The 16,948-nt window shown below is 34.4% G+C and overlaps 2 protein-coding genes and 1 non-coding gene across 4 annotated transcripts; all 3 read left to right on the top strand.

The window, feature by feature from the left end:
- The first annotated feature begins 4,348 nt into the window (after nucleotides 1-4,348).
- Nucleotides 4,349-9,217, top strand: LOC136223009 (BTB/POZ domain-containing protein At3g44820). 2 transcript variants are annotated; one of them, XM_066010775.1, is made up of 4 exons: nucleotides 4,349-5,137; nucleotides 5,449-5,518; nucleotides 6,874-8,079; nucleotides 8,159-9,217. In XM_066010775.1, exons 1-4 carry the CDS (start codon nucleotides 5,088-5,090, stop codon nucleotides 8,729-8,731), a joined length of 1,899 nt encoding a protein of 632 aa, XP_065866847.1. In that variant the 5' UTR covers nucleotides 4,349-5,087; the 3' UTR covers nucleotides 8,732-9,217. The 2 variants fall into 2 exon arrangements, with proteins under 2 accessions (XP_065866847.1, XP_065866848.1); XM_066010776.1 differs by having other exon boundaries at nucleotides 5,123-5,137; nucleotides 6,992-8,079.
- A 1,235-nt stretch (nucleotides 9,218-10,452) lies between these two features.
- TRNAS-GCU (transfer RNA serine (anticodon GCU)) lies at nucleotides 10,453-10,534 on the top strand. The gene has a single exon. It is a non-coding gene; the product is annotated as a tRNA-Ser (tRNA).
- Nucleotides 10,529-15,397, top strand: LOC136224297 (protein RETICULATA-RELATED 1, chloroplastic). Its single transcript, XM_066012589.1, has 7 exons — nucleotides 10,529-11,226; nucleotides 11,382-11,480; nucleotides 11,932-12,152; nucleotides 13,206-13,275; nucleotides 13,489-13,568; nucleotides 13,857-13,921; nucleotides 14,528-15,397. The coding sequence occupies exons 1-7, from the start codon at nucleotides 10,765-10,767 to the stop codon at nucleotides 14,719-14,721; spliced, it is 1,191 nt and encodes a 396-aa protein (XP_065868661.1). The 5' UTR covers nucleotides 10,529-10,764; the 3' UTR covers nucleotides 14,722-15,397.
- The last annotated feature ends 1,551 nt before the right edge of the window (nucleotides 15,398-16,948 follow it).

Here is a 16,948-nt window from a genome sequence, read left to right as displayed (position 1 = left end):
TGTCTAAAATGGATATGTTTTAAGTTAATCAACAATGAAATCATAAAAGGGAAAATATGGAAAATGCCCATAACGTTTACAACTAGGAATAATTTTACTCTTAACGTCTAAAATGGTGCAATTTTACCCATAATACTGGCAGCTAAAAGCAATTTTACCCTTAACACTATCAAGTTAGGTCGATTTCAGATATTATTAGAAAACATAGATATTTTATTTCTTATTTTACACCAATTGCACGTATCAGTAGTTCTAAAAAAGAGATTTTATATCTTTTTTTGTGATTTAATAATAAAATTGAAAATTAACATTTATAAATTTGGCGAAATATATCAATTTTTTGTCCGACTTGTACAAAAACAATATATTTTTATATTTTCTTAAAAAAAATATTCATGTCTAATCATATGTTTGTGATCTGTTACTAACGATGATAAAATAGTGCACATGTGAAGTGCAGATGATAATATTCATAACCAAAAAGACAGTTTGATAAATTATTACCCAACTTGTCAATATTAGGGGTAAAATTATTTTTGTCTACTAATATTAGGGGTATAATTGCACAATTTTAGACGTTAAGGGTAAAATTGCTCCTAGCTATAAATGTTAGGGGTATTTTTGCACTTTATCTTATTATAAAATAAAAATGTGTTACGCAAATTAATAAAAATAATTCATATAAAAAATAAAAAATTTATTGAACGCCGCAAAACCTTGTCCTTCCGGTAATTATGTTGTAAAAATATAAATAACGTTAAAGAATAAACATATTTTATGAAAATAAGAAGGATAATTTTGCCAATAACATATAACTACAAACAATTGTTTATGAAAAGCTTCAAATAGGAGCTTTTCGTGAAACGCTCCAGAACGCTGCAGTTTCTAGAGAAAATGTTAAACGTTGCGGTTATATAAACCTAACCAAACGCTATATTTTCTGCGGTTTGGAGTGAAACGCTAAACGCTCCTCCGAAAAACTGAAACAAACACCCTTTTAATATATGCTTCATTGGTTGTCAAAAAAATAAATATAAAATATAAGTTTTTTTTTTTTTTATTATGTCATGTGCTTTGTTAGAGAAACGTATTATGGCAAGTGCACCGATCGTAAAAATAATAGTGGTAAATATATCGAATATAGTGTCCATAATAATGATTAATTGGTGGACATTTGTTTGAAGGTTTCACAAAACAGGAGGGAAAGAAGAAATTTTATTAATTTTATTAGTGTTTGTTTTATTAATTTTTAATTTTTTTTTTTTTGGGTTAAGTTTTTTTATTCCTTTCCCTCATTTACTACTCAGGTTGTAATCGAGTCGAGTCGAGCTTTAGTCTGTCCAACTCAGCTCGTTATAAAATTAATGAGCTCGAGCTCGAGTCCGAGTCGAGCTTTAGCTTGCTCAAGCTCGGTTCAGCTCATTAGAAAATAAATGAGCTTCGAGCCGAGCTTCGAGCCCAAAATCCTTTTTGAACTTGTATGTGAGTAAATCGTTAATTATATTTATGAAGTTTGTTTGCAGATAGCTCTTTAATTGTGTACATAAACAAGCTCACAAGCAAAGTTCGTGAATAAATAAACAAAATCCTTAAAAATAGTTCGTCTACTACTCATTTATTATGTTTGTGAACGAATTCATCTAATAACAAATGAAATAATATTAAGTTTAAATATTTGTGAACTAACACAAAACTATATAGTTTTATACAAAACGAAAATTTGTTCATAAATGTTCTAATCGAGTTTGATCGCGAGCTTTCGAGTCAAGCTTTGGCTTGTTCAAACTCCGCTCGTTTACTAATCGAGTCAGTAAATTATGCTCACGAACGACTCGTTTATAAATCAACTCGAGTCGAGCTAAACTTTTATCGAGCCGACCACCGAACCGATCATGAGTGGCTCGACTCATTTACAACCCTATTTACTACATTGCATTTCTCTACCATCCTCATAAAAATCTACTCTAATCTCTATTTACTTTTTAATTTTTTTATCCGTATACTTATTACTTTTACATTTTTATTCTTGAATTATTTTATTTTGATCATTTTACTTATATATTTTTAATTTTTTCCTCAAAACATATTTTTCACCGAATTTTACTTTTAAATCTTTATTTTGATCTTCATACTCTTTTTTTTTGGTAAGAAGGAAAGAAAAAAAAACAAATAAACAAAAACCTAACCCGAGATCAGTCTAGGAAGATAATTTCACTTTGATCTTCATACTTATTTATTTATTTATTTATATTTATTTATTTTGATCTTCATACTTATTTATTTATATTTTTTATTCTTAAAATAATTTCACTTTTAATTCTTATACTTATTTATTTTTACTTTTTGTATCCTGAAAAATAATTTTGATTAAATTTTTTATTTTATCATATTATTTAAGTTTTAGTATTTATTTTTAATTCTTTTAAAATGATTGTTTTTTTTAAATATAAAGTTTATGTATTTTCTTTGATTCATTTTATTTTAATTTTCTCCGTTTTACAATCTTTTGATTTTAATGGTTGAAATAATTGATTTTAGTTCCTATATTTACATGTGATTAATTTATTAATGCAAAATATGTTTCTACCAAAAAAAAAATTAATGCAAAATATGTATGTATAAAAATTATTGTTAAAAAATCCACAACTCTGGTTTATTATCTCTTTTGAACCAAATGTATATCATTTCATTTCTAGAACCGAAACAAACAGACAAGAGAATTCACGTCATTCCACCCATTTCTTATTGTTTTCCTTTCTAAAATCCATCCAGTTACCCCTACACAAATCAAACTTCCTCTAACTTGTACATGGATAAGACTTAGAAAGTTGTGGAAATACAATGAGTAATTAAGAAAATCTTATTGTTTGAATATATCAATCAACTCAATTGTATTAAATGGTGATTTGATTACCATAAATAACATTACGATGCATAAAATGAAATAGAACAATATTGTTACGCTTATTTTTTAAATGAATTGCTGATGAACAACACTATTTTCAAAATAAATCGATTTCTTTTTTCTAATTTTCTAACCAAAATTACTCTCCCCGAGCCCAACTTGGAAAAACTTACTTTAATATAATTACTTTTATTATTTAAGTTATATAAATTTTATTATTAAATATTTTAACTCGGGATCCTGTTCACAAACTCAGCATGCATTGCCAACTGAGTTAGGAGTTATCTTTATTAAAATTTATTTAGTTCAATTGTTGCTGTCAGTCGTTTATTGTTTGCAATTACTCATAACTAATATATATTATTTTGCTATAATCAGTTGTTTCAAATTTTATCAAATAATTTTTAGGTACTGTTTGGAATTAAAAATAGTAGCTCTTGCAGTTAGAGATAACAGTGAGTAGGGTACTCGCATGTAATCCAATCTCAAATTCTTACCCGTTTATTTTTTAAATTACTCATACCCGTCCCATTAACCTAATAAGCACACTTCTTGAATCTCATATCCGTTCCATTTAAATTACGGATGCCCTTACTCGTTAAATATCAACACTAAAATAAATAAATTAAAAATATAAGAAAATTTATATTTAATAAACCATCCACAAATTTAACATTCTATTTTTTTAAAACCACAAACATTCTAAAATTAAACATTATAAATCATTCAAATTATAAAAAAATTAAAACATACTAAAAATAAAAATAAAAATTTCATTTTGATACCTCAATTATCTTTATTTTTTCTCTATTTAATGTCCACCTCCATTAATCTTCAAGTTGAAAGTTTACTTATTCAAATAAATAGCGAATATTAAATACTTTCATCGTCACAGTAATTTTTTAGATAGAATATCCATCGTAAACCTTTTACTGGACGTTTGGTATTCTATTGGGATAGGAATAAGGATAAAGGTTGAGATAGGGATAATGATAAATGGTTGGGATACGGATAAAAATATGATAGTCGAGAATTATTATTCAATGTTTGGTACGTGGGATAGAGATGAAGATAAAATAATACATTTTACTATTTTAACCTTATTTAAACTACATAACATTAATTTGAAGGATAAGATGGACTTTTCCATCCTATTAAAATCGTATGAGCTTATCTCATCTTCTTATACCACCCCCTTCTAGGTATATGATTTGAGGGATAAAAGGTTTATCTCTCATCCGCCTCACTCTTCTATCTCCCAAACAAACACGAGATAACTTATCTCGTGTTTTTATCCCTATCCTACCTCCTATATCCCTAGTAACAAACACCTAGGGTGATGTATCCGATATCATCCTAATCGTAACCGGAACCGGAACCAACCAAGCGGGGACTTATTTTAATTTTTAAACTGGAAAGGAAACACAAAGATTGTGGCAATTCGTGGGTCCGAAAATGGAACACATTGCCCAAGGAGCACTCCAACCAAATTGTCCTAAACGCACGCGTTTCGAGTGATGATTGCAGGCAAAGTGTTCGACAAAAAGCGCGAGACAAACGTAATTCCTTTTTTACCTGTTTCGATCTCTCTCATCATTTCAATTGTCTTTCTGCTTCCTACCATTTCTACTCCTTGTTAATCAGCCGGCCATTACCTTTCAAATTATACCCTCCTCCTTTCACTTCAAAATGATCATCCAACAAATTGTTCAAAAATTGAAAAATCCCATCACAGCTTTCAATTTCCACTTTTGTCTCCTCCGTGTCGTCTTCTGTGCACTCCTTTCTTCTTTTAACTGTTTGCTTTTTGGGGTTCTCTTTTTATATTTATTCTACGGTCCTAATGTTGCTTGCGGTTGGTGGTTTTCTCGTTTGGGGTTTCAGTTTGGGGATGAAATTCGGGTTTTGATGGGGGCACACACTAACTACTTGCTCTTGTGTTTGTTGTGTTTTTCTTAGCTGTAAAGAAGGCCCACTATTGTCCGTCTTTGACTCCCTTAGACCCTTCATTGTTAAACATTTTCTGCTTCTTAATGTTTCGGATTCTCTTTCTTCCCCTTTTCTTTGATGGCGAAGTAATGGGTTGTGGTGGGTATTTTACTCTTTTTGTTCTCATGATGCCACTTGAGTTTTTGCCTTGTCAAGGATAAAGCACTAGTATTCCTTTCTTGTTGGCCTGGTTATGGCCCCTGCAGGGAAAGTTACTGGGTTTTATAGAGAAGGCAATGACTGGTATGGGTTCTACTTTTATTTCTCTAATCTCTTTGTTATGTGTCTTTCTTCTGGGTTTTTGTGAGGGTATTAGCTTATTTTGTTCAATTGGAGTCTATATTTGTCCTAATTGAACCTGTGTATAGGGCTTTAATTTTTGTATGGTAAAGACACCTGAATTTTTTTTAATTAGGTATCCATTGGCATTGGAGAACTCGTGTCAATGAATCATAGATTCATCACTGCTAGGTGGTGGTGATCCATGGATGAAAAGTGTTAATTCCTTGTTGAAGAATTAGAAAGGAGCATGTCTAATATTGTGAATTTTGCAGGTTCTGCAATGCAGGATTGCCAAGTGATATAACTATCACTGTGGATGGCATAAACTTCCACCTCCACAAGGTGAGTAAATATTCCAATTTCTATGGTTTGAGATTTCATTATTCTTTTTTCTTTTCTTTTCACATGTAAATTGTCCATGAAACTGATTTAAATCTTATATTCAAGAATCGCATATGCCTGTGGAGTTTACTAACATCTGCTTTTTTTTTGAGGTGTGGTTCACTATGCTCCCTTTATTGTTGGTAGTCTTGCTTCGTAAAGTTTGAGTGAGATTCGTTTTTAATGGAACATATGCGTTAAAGTTCCATTTATATGGAAACATAGGCGCCAGGCTCTAGGTATGTTGCCTGAGAAGCTAAAAGGTGGACTCTGTTCAACAGGAGTGGGCCTAGCGCCTTGCCAGAGGGGCATCTAGTCGTAAATTTAGAAGCTACACATTGTTTTTTAGGGTTCCAGGTTAAAAGTAGGATGTTTTAACCTCAGCCGTTTCCTATTCATATGATCTACGGCTGAAAGTGAATCAGAATAAAAAGAAATAAATAAGGAAAGAAGATTTGGACGATTAAAAATTATTGCAAAGAACAACACAAAAAAAACATTGCTCCATTTTGAGAGTGTTGAAATATTGCAAATGGAGACTTTAGTCTTGATGAAAAGTTGTTATTAGACTATTATTTAATTAATTTAGGATTTGGTGGAACTTTAGTCTTAGGATTTTTATTATGAACTATGATTATGGAAGAGTTAGTAGTTAATTTGGAATTTATTTCATGCATGTCATGGTGAAGATTATAGATAATTGGAAATGCTTTAGTATTTGATTGTTGTTGCCTTTTAGAAATGTTGATTCTTACTATTTATGATTTTATATAATTTTTCTTTGTGCGGCCTGTGTCGCTCAACTGCGTGCTTGCGCCTTGCACCTTGCACCTAGGCTCCATAACCCCCTTGTGCCTTAGTGCGCTTTGCGCCTTTGATAGCTATCTTCTTTCTTCTATTACTTATCTGCTAGAACGAATATTAGTGTTTATAGTTGGGATTAACTATTGAGAACATCTGCAATGGCTCAACGTAGGGATCAGGAAATTGATACATGTTTTCACTACCATCAGACATTTTCCATGAAGAAATCGACTTTAGCAAATAACCACAATTTTTTTTAAAAAAAATAAAAAATCTTCATGTCTTTAGCAAATAACCACAAATATTAATAGCTTGTAGTCCAGGGGCCATGAATGTAGTTTATCCTAAAAAGAACATGATATCTTGCAATCAACTTCCATCGCCTGATTCTGTCTTTCTTTTGTACTCGACTTAATTTTCTTTTTTAAATTGTAGAACTTGTCTCAGTATTTGATTGATACACTGTTTTTGAATTGAAATTGAACTGCTTGTAACAACATTTCCCTATACAGTTTCCATTAGTATCAAAATGTGGGAAGATAGCAAGGATATGTGAAGAATCTGTCGGAAAGAATTTCACGACAGCTCTTCAAGAATTCCCCGCCAGCCCTGACACTTTCTTGATTGCAGTAAAATTCTGCTACAGCATGCGGGCCGATCTGACACCAAGAAACATAGTACATGTATGTTGTGCAGCAGACTACCTCGAAATGACAGAAGAGTACGGCGAAAGTAACTTGCTTTCGAAATCAGAAAGTTTTTTCCATAAGAATGTTCTTCGGAACTGGAAGGACTGCATATTGGCTCTGCAGAGTTGTGATTCTGTTATGCCACAGGCTGAAAAACTCCAGATAGTAAGCAAATGTTTGAATACTTTATCTATGATGGTCTGCACAGATCCGAGTCTGTTCGGATGGCCTATGATGATGTATGGTAGCTTACAGAGCCCGGGCGGTAGCATCCTGTGGAACGGAATAAACACCGGAGCGAGAATCCGAAGCGCGGAATCCGACTGGTGGTTTGAGGACATCTCTTATCTCAGTGTTGGTTTGTTTGAGAAACTGTTTCATACAATGGAATCAAGAGGTATAAGGCCTGAAAATCTTGCTGGTGCAATCATGCATTATGGCAGGAAGTACCTACCGGGACTCAGCCGGTGGAAGAGTGGACAAAGCAGCAAAACTAGAACTGTTGCCAGTTTCAGCTTGACGCCTGCTGCTGCTGCTGCTGTCGATCAATGTGTTCTATTAGAAACTATCGAAAAGCTCCTCCCCGAAAAGAAAGGGAAATCTTTCTGCCGTTTTCTGCTTGGACTTCTCCGTGTCGCGTCGATATTGGGTGTTAGCCAAGCTTGCAAGGACTCATTAGAGAGAAGAATAGGGTTGCAGTTGGAAAAGGCAACCCTTGATGGTCTTCTCATTCCTACATACTCAGATTCAGATACTCTGTATGATACCGACTGTACCGAGCGGATCATCCGTCACTATGCAACTTCAGAATCAAGGATAACATCATTCTCACCATCATCATTGGACCCAGAAGCATCACCCTCTGAGCCATTAAGAAAGGTTGCAAAATTAGTGGATAATTATATTGCAGAGGTAGCTTCTGATGTAAATCTGAAGCCGAGGAAGATACGTTCTCTCGCAGAGTCCCTTCCTGAATCTTCAAGACCATATCACGATGGGCTATACAGAGGAATAGATGTATATTTGAAGGTTTGTTTACTGGACCTTGTCTTGTAATAAAGATTTCTTATTGCTTTTTACAGGTTTGTGACTACTAACAGCCGTGCAGGCACACCCTTGGCTCTCCGAGCGAGAGAAAGAGGAACTATGCAACGTTATTGATTACCAAAAGCTCTCGATCGATGCCTGTGCCCATGCTTCCCAAAACGAAAGGTTGCCACTTAGAGTAGTTCTTCAAGTGCTGTTTTTTGAGCAGATGCAGTTGAGAACTGCGCTTGCTGGCTGTCTCCATGTCTTGGATGCTGAAACTGTCCCTGCCTCTGCCCCTGCAGGTCCAACGACTGTCCCAAACGACATGGCAGGGCAGATTGTACAGAGAGATGGATGGGTAACGGTTGTACGCGAGAACCACGTTCTAAAGGTAGATATGGAGAATATGAGGTCTAGAGTCAGAGAGCTCGAAGAAGAGTTCACTAAAATAAAGCAAGAAATGAAGAAGGTGAGTAAATCTCATAGCACCCTGAGTTCCCCTCGCCTGGTTGACCGTAAAATCGGGTGCAAGCTTCTTCCACGATCCTCCAATGCCCAACCGGTTACCATAGACACTCCAAGAGCATCATCAGTTGAGCAACCACGCCTTTCCCGGCATTCAAGACACAGAAAGTCATTCTCTTTGATCTAAGAGCTAACCGAATGGAACTAAAGACGCATTGAGTACAAAAAGTGTGCATAAATTTTATAGGCAGTACAGCAAGGATCTCACACTATAGTCTAAAGCAAAACTGGGTTCAAGCCAAATAAATGGGAGGATTTATTGGAGTCATTCCATTATGAAAAAGTATCCTTCTTTCCTAAGTTTTATTGCAGAGTCTGAAAGGGGGAAATTCAGATTCTGGGGTGATGGGGTTTAACAGGAAGTCGAAAAATGCAGTATGCTCCTGTCGAAATCTGGACTCATAGGCGGCTCACAGATTTCGAGTGGAGCTATCTGCAATACATCTCTATATGTATTTATCACAGGGAAAAGATAATGTATTTACCAAATTCAAGCTTAGCTTCTCTTCTTTGTCTTCATCTTTTTGCTGTGCCTCTTGTTTATATGTGAATTGTTTTGTAAGATTGTGAATGGCAATATTTCAGAAAATTCACTTGTGTATTCTCAGAGAAACTTTTCTGTTTGTTAGATTGGAAGCTTAAAAAATCTCAGAAAAACCACGGGTGTTGCTATTTACCGCTCCTAAATTATTTATCACTGCCCCCATTTGGACAATTTTGCCCTTTTCACAAAAAATTTCAAAATTGAATTTTTTTTTTTTTGAGAGGATCCACATGTTTTATGCCTAGGCGGATGGATCTCCCGCTTGGCCTATGGTCAGGTGGGATGAATATTCATCCCATGTGACCATAGGCCAGGCCGGAGATTCATCCGCCTAGGCATAAAAAAAACATTATGAAAAATCGTCAAATTTTTTGTGATGAAAAATGCAAAATTATCTAATTTTTTGTGATAAAAAAATACAAAATTGTCACAAAAAATATGTATTATTTTCATAATTTCTTTGATAAAAAATGTAAATTTTAATGTCTCCGACTGGTAATCATCTATTTTCGAGGTTCTCGGGTTGTCACGCATTAATTAGTTTCATATTTTCAATTATTGTTATTTGGATTTATGATTTTAGAGAGAGAATTTTCAATTTGTAGTACATTTACTAATTAAATGTCCAAATATCAGTCTATCTCAATTTTCTTAATTCATCAAAAATTACATTCAGGAATACCTATAGTCTAAATTTGTTATAATGCAATATCATATTAAGGGTAAAAATAGATTTTGATTTATATTATTATTATACATATAATTATATTAAATAGTAGGCTTAATATATCATTTGTTCCCTAAACTTGTGCAAAAAGTTTGATTGACCCCCTGAATTTTTAAAGCGTCCATAGTCCCTTTAACTTGCATAAAATATCCAGTTAGCCATTGAACTTGCGCAAAATGTAATCAATTGATCACTCAGTTGCAAAAAAGTAAGTTAAATGCGGAAAATATATTGCATGAGTCTTAAAAAAATAAAACGACCAAGATCGGGATATGCGATTTTAATATTAGAGAAAATAAGTTTTAGTTGAGCAAGTAATAACTTCTTTTTTAATCTATTTTTGAATTATGTAATACCATTCTAAGCTGCGTGAAATGCATCTTCCGTATTTAACTTACTTTTTTACAACCGAGTAATCAATTGATTATATTTTACGTAAGTTTAGAAGGGTAACTGAACATTTTATGCAAGTTGAAGGGCTATCGGGGCACTTTGAAAGTTTAGCGAAGCAAAGTCTCAAACAAGTTCAGGGACATATTGCGGGTGAATAGTATAAACTTAAAGCATGTACATGAACGTCGCTTTGGCCGAGTGGTTAAGGCGTGTGCCTGCTAAGTACATGGGGTTTCCCCGCGAGAGTTCGAATCTCTCAGGCGACGAATATTTTGATTCGGTTTTTTTGTTTGATTTTGTTGAATTCTTTCGCTCCATTTTCGAAAACCTAGCCAGCCACCATCTTCTCTCTTTCTCTTCTCAGAAGCTTTCATAGCTGCCGAAAATACACATAAGTCATAGATTTCTCCTCTCTGATTTCTCATCTTCTCCAAAATTTCTTCTTCTTTCTCTTTCATTTTAGTCCGAAATCAATCAATTTTAATTATAAACAACAATGCCGCTTTCTTCTTCACTTGTTTTCAGTCTCGCTCCTTCTAATTGCTTCTCCAGTGAAGCTACAACTGTCGTTGCTATCGACCAATGTATGTTTAAGTTTTCTTCTTCGTTTCAAGCTTCAAATCGGGTAAACTTTGTCATCCAATACCCTCAAAACCACTCTGTTTCAAGACTACACTGCGTTAGAACGAACGGAGAGGGGCAGGATGGTGATTTGGACTTGAGAATTGATGGCGGCGGTGATGGTGGTGATTCTGGAGTTGGTGGAGGTCGAGGCGGAGGAGGTGGTGGAGATGAGGGTGATAGCGGAGAAGAAAAGGAATTTGGACCTTTAATGAAATTTGATGAAGTGATGAAGGAAGCGGAAATGCGGGGAGTTCAACTTCCGGAGGATATGGTAGAGGCTGCCAAAACCACCGGGATACGTGAAATGTTTGTCCATCGATACCTGGATTTGCAGGTTTATAAGTGTGAAAACCCAGAACCTTTTGATAGTATATTGAATTTAAGTATTGGAATGCAATTTGATGTTTTGATTAGTAATCTTTTCCATTCATTTTGTTTGCAATTAGTATGTAGTTTGTAACTTTTTTCTCTTCTACATTTGAATTGCAGGGATCGGGTTGGCCACTTGGGTTCTTAATGAAGTATTGTACCATGTTGCGCAACCGAATGCTGGCTGATCCTTCTTTCCTTTTTAAAGTTGGAACAGAGGTTTGTTGAGGGTAATTTATTTAATGTGATTTTCAATCCTAATCCCATTAGCTATCCTAATGGTTGTGTCATTTCCTTCCATTTTAATGTGTTTTCATGCTTTTGAATTTGAAGTTGAAATATAGTTTGTTGATATAAGGAAACTGCATAGTTGCTTTCTTAGGGGCTGTTTGGTTCAGCTGTTGTAAATTGTTTGCTGTTGTTATTAGTTCTTTGTTGTTGCCGGTAGATATTGGCTGATTTTCCTTCCAAAATAGCTATAGTCAATTGTTTCTCAATCCTAAACAAACCCTTTTATGTACTGTGTTGAGTAAAACATCAAGGGAGAGAGCTCCAGAAAGGAGAACCATACTGACACTAGTGTTTCTAACAAGTTTTGATTGTATTGGAGAATTCTGTTTTACAAATGAAGCTGAATTGCTTCTTACGAATTCGCTCGTTGATATGGCAGATTGTTATTGATTCTTGCTGTGCAACATTTGCTGAAGTTCAGAAAAGGGGCAAGGACTTTTGGTCAGAGTTTGAGTTGTATGCAGCTGATCTTTTAGTCGGCATTGTGGTTGACATTGCTTTGGTTGGTATGTTAGCTCCCTATGCCCGTATCGGAAAGCCATCTATATCAAAAGGTTTATTTGGAAATATACAACAGGCTTGTGCAGCTCTTCCCAGCAGGTAGTCATCTTGTGCCAGCGACTATCTATTATCTGACGTAATACTTCTCCTCAGATGGTTTATTGCTTTTGTGTCGTGTGGTATTTTTCTTTAGATAGGGGATACCTTGAGTTTCATTAGCATGTATTTTTCCTTGTGTTGTGATTACTGATTGATTATGCTTGTGCAGAATCAAAATTATTGAAATCAAATAAAAATATAAATGATAAAATGTGATGATCAGAAACAACTAAGTTTAGATTGTAGGGATAAAGAAAACGTAACGTAACTGGTCTTAAAACATATTGTGGACTGTGTCTAGCTCTTCCTCTATTAAGAACTGATCTAGGGCTGTGGCAGAACAACATTATTCATTGATTATATATTATAAATGTAGAAATAAAGAAAAATTGTTTTCTTCATTAATTGGCTACACTAAAAACTATTTATTTAATTTTTCAAAACAATATTATTTGAGATGGGAAGTCCTCAATATCCAGCAATAGTTAGCAAAATTGTATTGGTAAATTGGTACCTTATTACCTTCATGTCACATTATGCCTCTTTTACCAATTATTTTGATTAACTGCATCAAGTATGTCTAATAGTTTTCAATTCTATATCAACTGAAGCTGAACGTGTTCATTATTTAAACCTCAAAAGAATTACAAGATTGCTTATTTTCATGGTTACTTAGAGTTAGAGATTATCTTTTGTAGTCTAGCCAGGCCACTATCTTTTGGATCATATCATGGTTCTCCCTATAGTTTGTATTCTTCATCATAACCAGATGCACCTTGACCAATAATGGGATGCCCTTTACCAGTGAAAGTAAACAGGTATTGGTGTTCATCTAGCACTGGCAGCCTCGCTCGTAATTCACTTGAATGTTGACATTCAAGTAGTTCTCTATTTAGGGTTTGAGCATGCAGTGTCAAAACTCAAGTTGCAGGATCAAGTGTGCCAACAATGTCTTATCTGTGCCTTATGTATTTGTTCTCTCTTCTAAAAGACTTGTCTGAGAACTTTATTTTGCATTTCATGCTTAACTAAGAATCACTCATTTGCATGCAGTGTTTTTGAAGCTGAAAGGCCAGGATGTAAGTTCTCTGTGAAGCAGCGTGTTGCCACATACTTCTATAAGGTACTGCATATTCTATTTGTTTAATAATAGTTATCCAGCTCCACGTCTGAATCCTGAAAGCATCAGTCCATCGTGGTTATTCTTTTGAACCATATGCAAGATTCATACTTATTGCCTGACCTTTTCAGCCTAAGCTGCTGTGGTTGTGATGGTAGTTCTAGTATTATGTTACTTCTAATTCTGATGTAATTGATTTTACCATATTGGATGCAGGGTGTATTGTATGGTTCAGTTGGATTTGGGTGTGGACTAATTGGCCAAGGAATTGCTAATCTGATCATGACTGCCAAGCGGTACAATTCCATTCCATTTAGATATAGCTCTTTCTTTCTTTTTTTGGTTGATTGTTACATCTGAACTTGTGAGATACTCAGTGCCGTTCTTACTGAAAACCATTGGACTGCCAAATTGAAAAGTCCAATGATTTTCAGTAAGAACGATGGAAAAGATCGAGAAATTAATAGCTAGATACTGAAACAGTTCTATTGTAATGAACTCTTTTTATTGTAGGCTGTTTGTCATGTTAGAAATTTGTTGAAAGTAGGTCATTGATAATTACATTTTTCTTCCCTCATCTTCAGGAGCATAAAGAAATCAGAAGAGGATATTCCAGTGCCACCTCTTGTACAAAGTGCAGTTCTTTGGGGTATGCCTATGTCCAGTATAAACCTCCCAGCTTTGATTTATAATTTTGTTCTGCATTCATTTCCAATGGTTATTATTGCCATCATGCAATTTGGGGGTCCGTATTTAGTTCAGGCTTGAAATGAAATATTAGGATAAAGATTTTGAGTAAATTACATTCATGGCTCCTAAACTTCCTTTCTTGAAATGAAAATCATTCAACTTTACGTTTTGTAACATTAAAGTCCAAATCAACAAAAAGCCAATAAAAATTAAACGAAATGATAGAGGGTGAAATAGATATATGACAATAAATTTTTTTCATTATAATTAACACTTGTTCAGTCCATTTTGTTAGTTTTATTCTTACGGGATTTTTGCTGATTTGGACTTTAACTTTACAGAATGTAAAGTTCATGGATTTTTATGTCAAGAAATGAAGTTTAGGGGTTATAATGTTAGAAGCATTGTAGGTCAGATTTTTCTAAACGTGACATTGCATTATTACAGTATAATTACACTGGAGAAAGAAAGGTCCTTTGAAAGATCACCATATGCTACTTGGTTCTTGTTTTCTTTCTTTCGCACCATGCCTTTTCTTCCGCTTACAGTTTGCTTTGTCGATCAGGTGTTTTCCTTGCAGTATCATCCAACACTCGTTACCAAATCATCAACGGACTCGAAAGCCTAGTCGAAGCATCGCCTTTGGCGAAGAAAAATCCCCCTGTTGCTATGGCATTCACCATTGGCGTACGATTCGCCAACAATATATATGGCGGTATGCAATTTATTGATTGGGCAAAGTGGAGCGGGGTGCAATAGAAGAAGGATTTTACAGTTAAAACACAGGTAAAATACATTCATGGTCCCTCAACTTTGGTGTCACTAACATGATGATCTCTAAGCTTCAAATCCGGACATAAAAGTCCTTACAGTTTGAAATATACTAACATTAGTGAATCACAAACATGATGGCCTCTCAAATTTTGAGGTTACTAACATGATGGCCTCTAAGGTGTGTGATTTACTGGTATTTAACGTAATTAACCGGTATTTACATTAGTCAACTATCATTTTGATCTTTCTATGTTAGTATATGTCAAAGTTAATGATCCGGTTTTGAAGTTTAGAGACTATTATGTTAGTAACCCAAGTTGAGGGGCGTTGTATTTTTACCTGTTAAAAGCACTTACTTGCCTATCTTCGACCGTGGAATGCTCCTTTCTCCTCACTATGAAAGGATAGCTAGCTAGCTATCTAGAGGTAGAGAAATGGAGAAAGAAAGGACTATAGGTTGTGTTATCATCAGTTTTTGTGTGGAGAAGCCTTCGGTTTTTGTTTCGGCTTCATCATTTATGAATTGCCATGGATGAGAAATTAGTGTTAGATTTGAGTCTGAAATTTAAGATAAGTGCAGGCATTATTGGGAGACATAATAAATGTATTGTAGATGTTGAATCAATGCAATGCATGAACTTCACTGATAGTGGAGCAATCACTCACTATTAGCAATAAGACTGCCATCCACCATTAAAGCACCATTTCTCCAAATGCATTCATTCTCTATGAACTTATTAACTTCTTTTAGACGGAAGAAAATGGATCAATGAACAAATTGATCTCGTAGCCTACGAGTGCTCAATTTAAAACTCTTGAAGCATCTTCATTTGGATTCGATTCCACTGTGACTGTTGGGATCTTCGTAAATAGTGTAATATGTATAAGGGTGTAATCAAATCGAATCGAGCTAAGTTTTGTCTGCTCATGCTCGGTTTGGCAGAAAAATAACGAGCTCGAATTGAGCTTTGAGCTCGGCTCGTTAAGGAAATTAACTGTTCGTGAACTGCTCGCGAGCAACTCGTTTATTTTGTTCACGAGCTTTGCTCACAAATAGCTCGTTAATTTTGTTCACGAGCTTTGCTCGCAAACAGCTCATTAATTTTGTTCACGAACTTTGCTCGCAAACATCTCGTTAATTTTGTTCACGAACTTTGCTTATGAACAATTCATCAATTATGCTCATAAGCAAGCTCACGAGCAAAAAAGCTCGTGAATAAAACTACATAGTTTTACATTTCTTCCTTTATAGAAAAATAAAAATATTATTATTAAAAAATAATTGAACTGAGCTTGCTTGTTTACATACCTGTTAATTAACATTAAAATTGAGCTTTTTAATGAGCTTATTCATGAATCCATAACTTCGTGAGCTTTTGAGTTGAATAAACTTTTATGGCTTAATGCTTCTTCAGCCCCTTAACTTGTCCAAATTGGTCATTTTACCCCTCCAACTCATCGAATGTCCTATTTACCCCTTAACTCCATAAAAATGGTATTTCTCACCCTCTTAACTTGTCCAAATTTGTCATTTTATCCCTTCTCAACTTATCGAATATCCTATTTACCCTCATAACTCCATAAAAGTGGTATTTTTCACCATTTATGATCATATTTACCATTTTAACTCCATAAAAATAGTATTTCTTATCCATTTATATTAGTCAAAAAAGTTGAAAAGAGAAAGAACGAATAAAAAATACAAATAACAAGAACATTAATATAAACAAGTTAAATACATTATATGTAGAGATAATGTATCAAAATAGGCCTATGATTTTTAGAGAAGTATCAATTTAGGTTCCATTTACAAAATAGCATAAATATAGGTTTAACGTTTAAAAAAAGTTATCAATCTAGGCTTCGATAACGGATTGTAAGGGGGTGAAAAATACAACTTTTATGGAGTTAAATGGGTAAATAGAACATTCTATGAGTTGAGGGGATAAATGGACAAGTTGAGGGGGTGAGAAATACCACTTTTATGGAGTTAATGGGGTAAATAGGACATTCGATGAATTGAGGGGGTAAAATGACCAATTTAGACAAGTTAAGGGGGCTAAGGAAGCATTAGACCAACTTTTATTGAGTCGAATGACAAGCCGCTTATGAATGTTTCGGTTCTATTCATTTACAGCTCTAAATATGTGAGCTCCTATCTCTATGGCCAAGGGCGAATACAAGAATGCTTTGTTGGTGTGTAAATTTTGAC

This window comes from Euphorbia lathyris, chromosome 3 (assembly GCF_963576675.1).
Source record: "Euphorbia lathyris chromosome 3, ddEupLath1.1, whole genome shotgun sequence".
NCBI classification, from domain to species: domain Eukaryota; kingdom Viridiplantae; phylum Streptophyta; class Magnoliopsida; order Malpighiales; family Euphorbiaceae; genus Euphorbia; species Euphorbia lathyris.
Note: the sequence above shows the minus strand (reverse complement) of the source record. Positions and strands in the feature narration are given on the sequence as shown.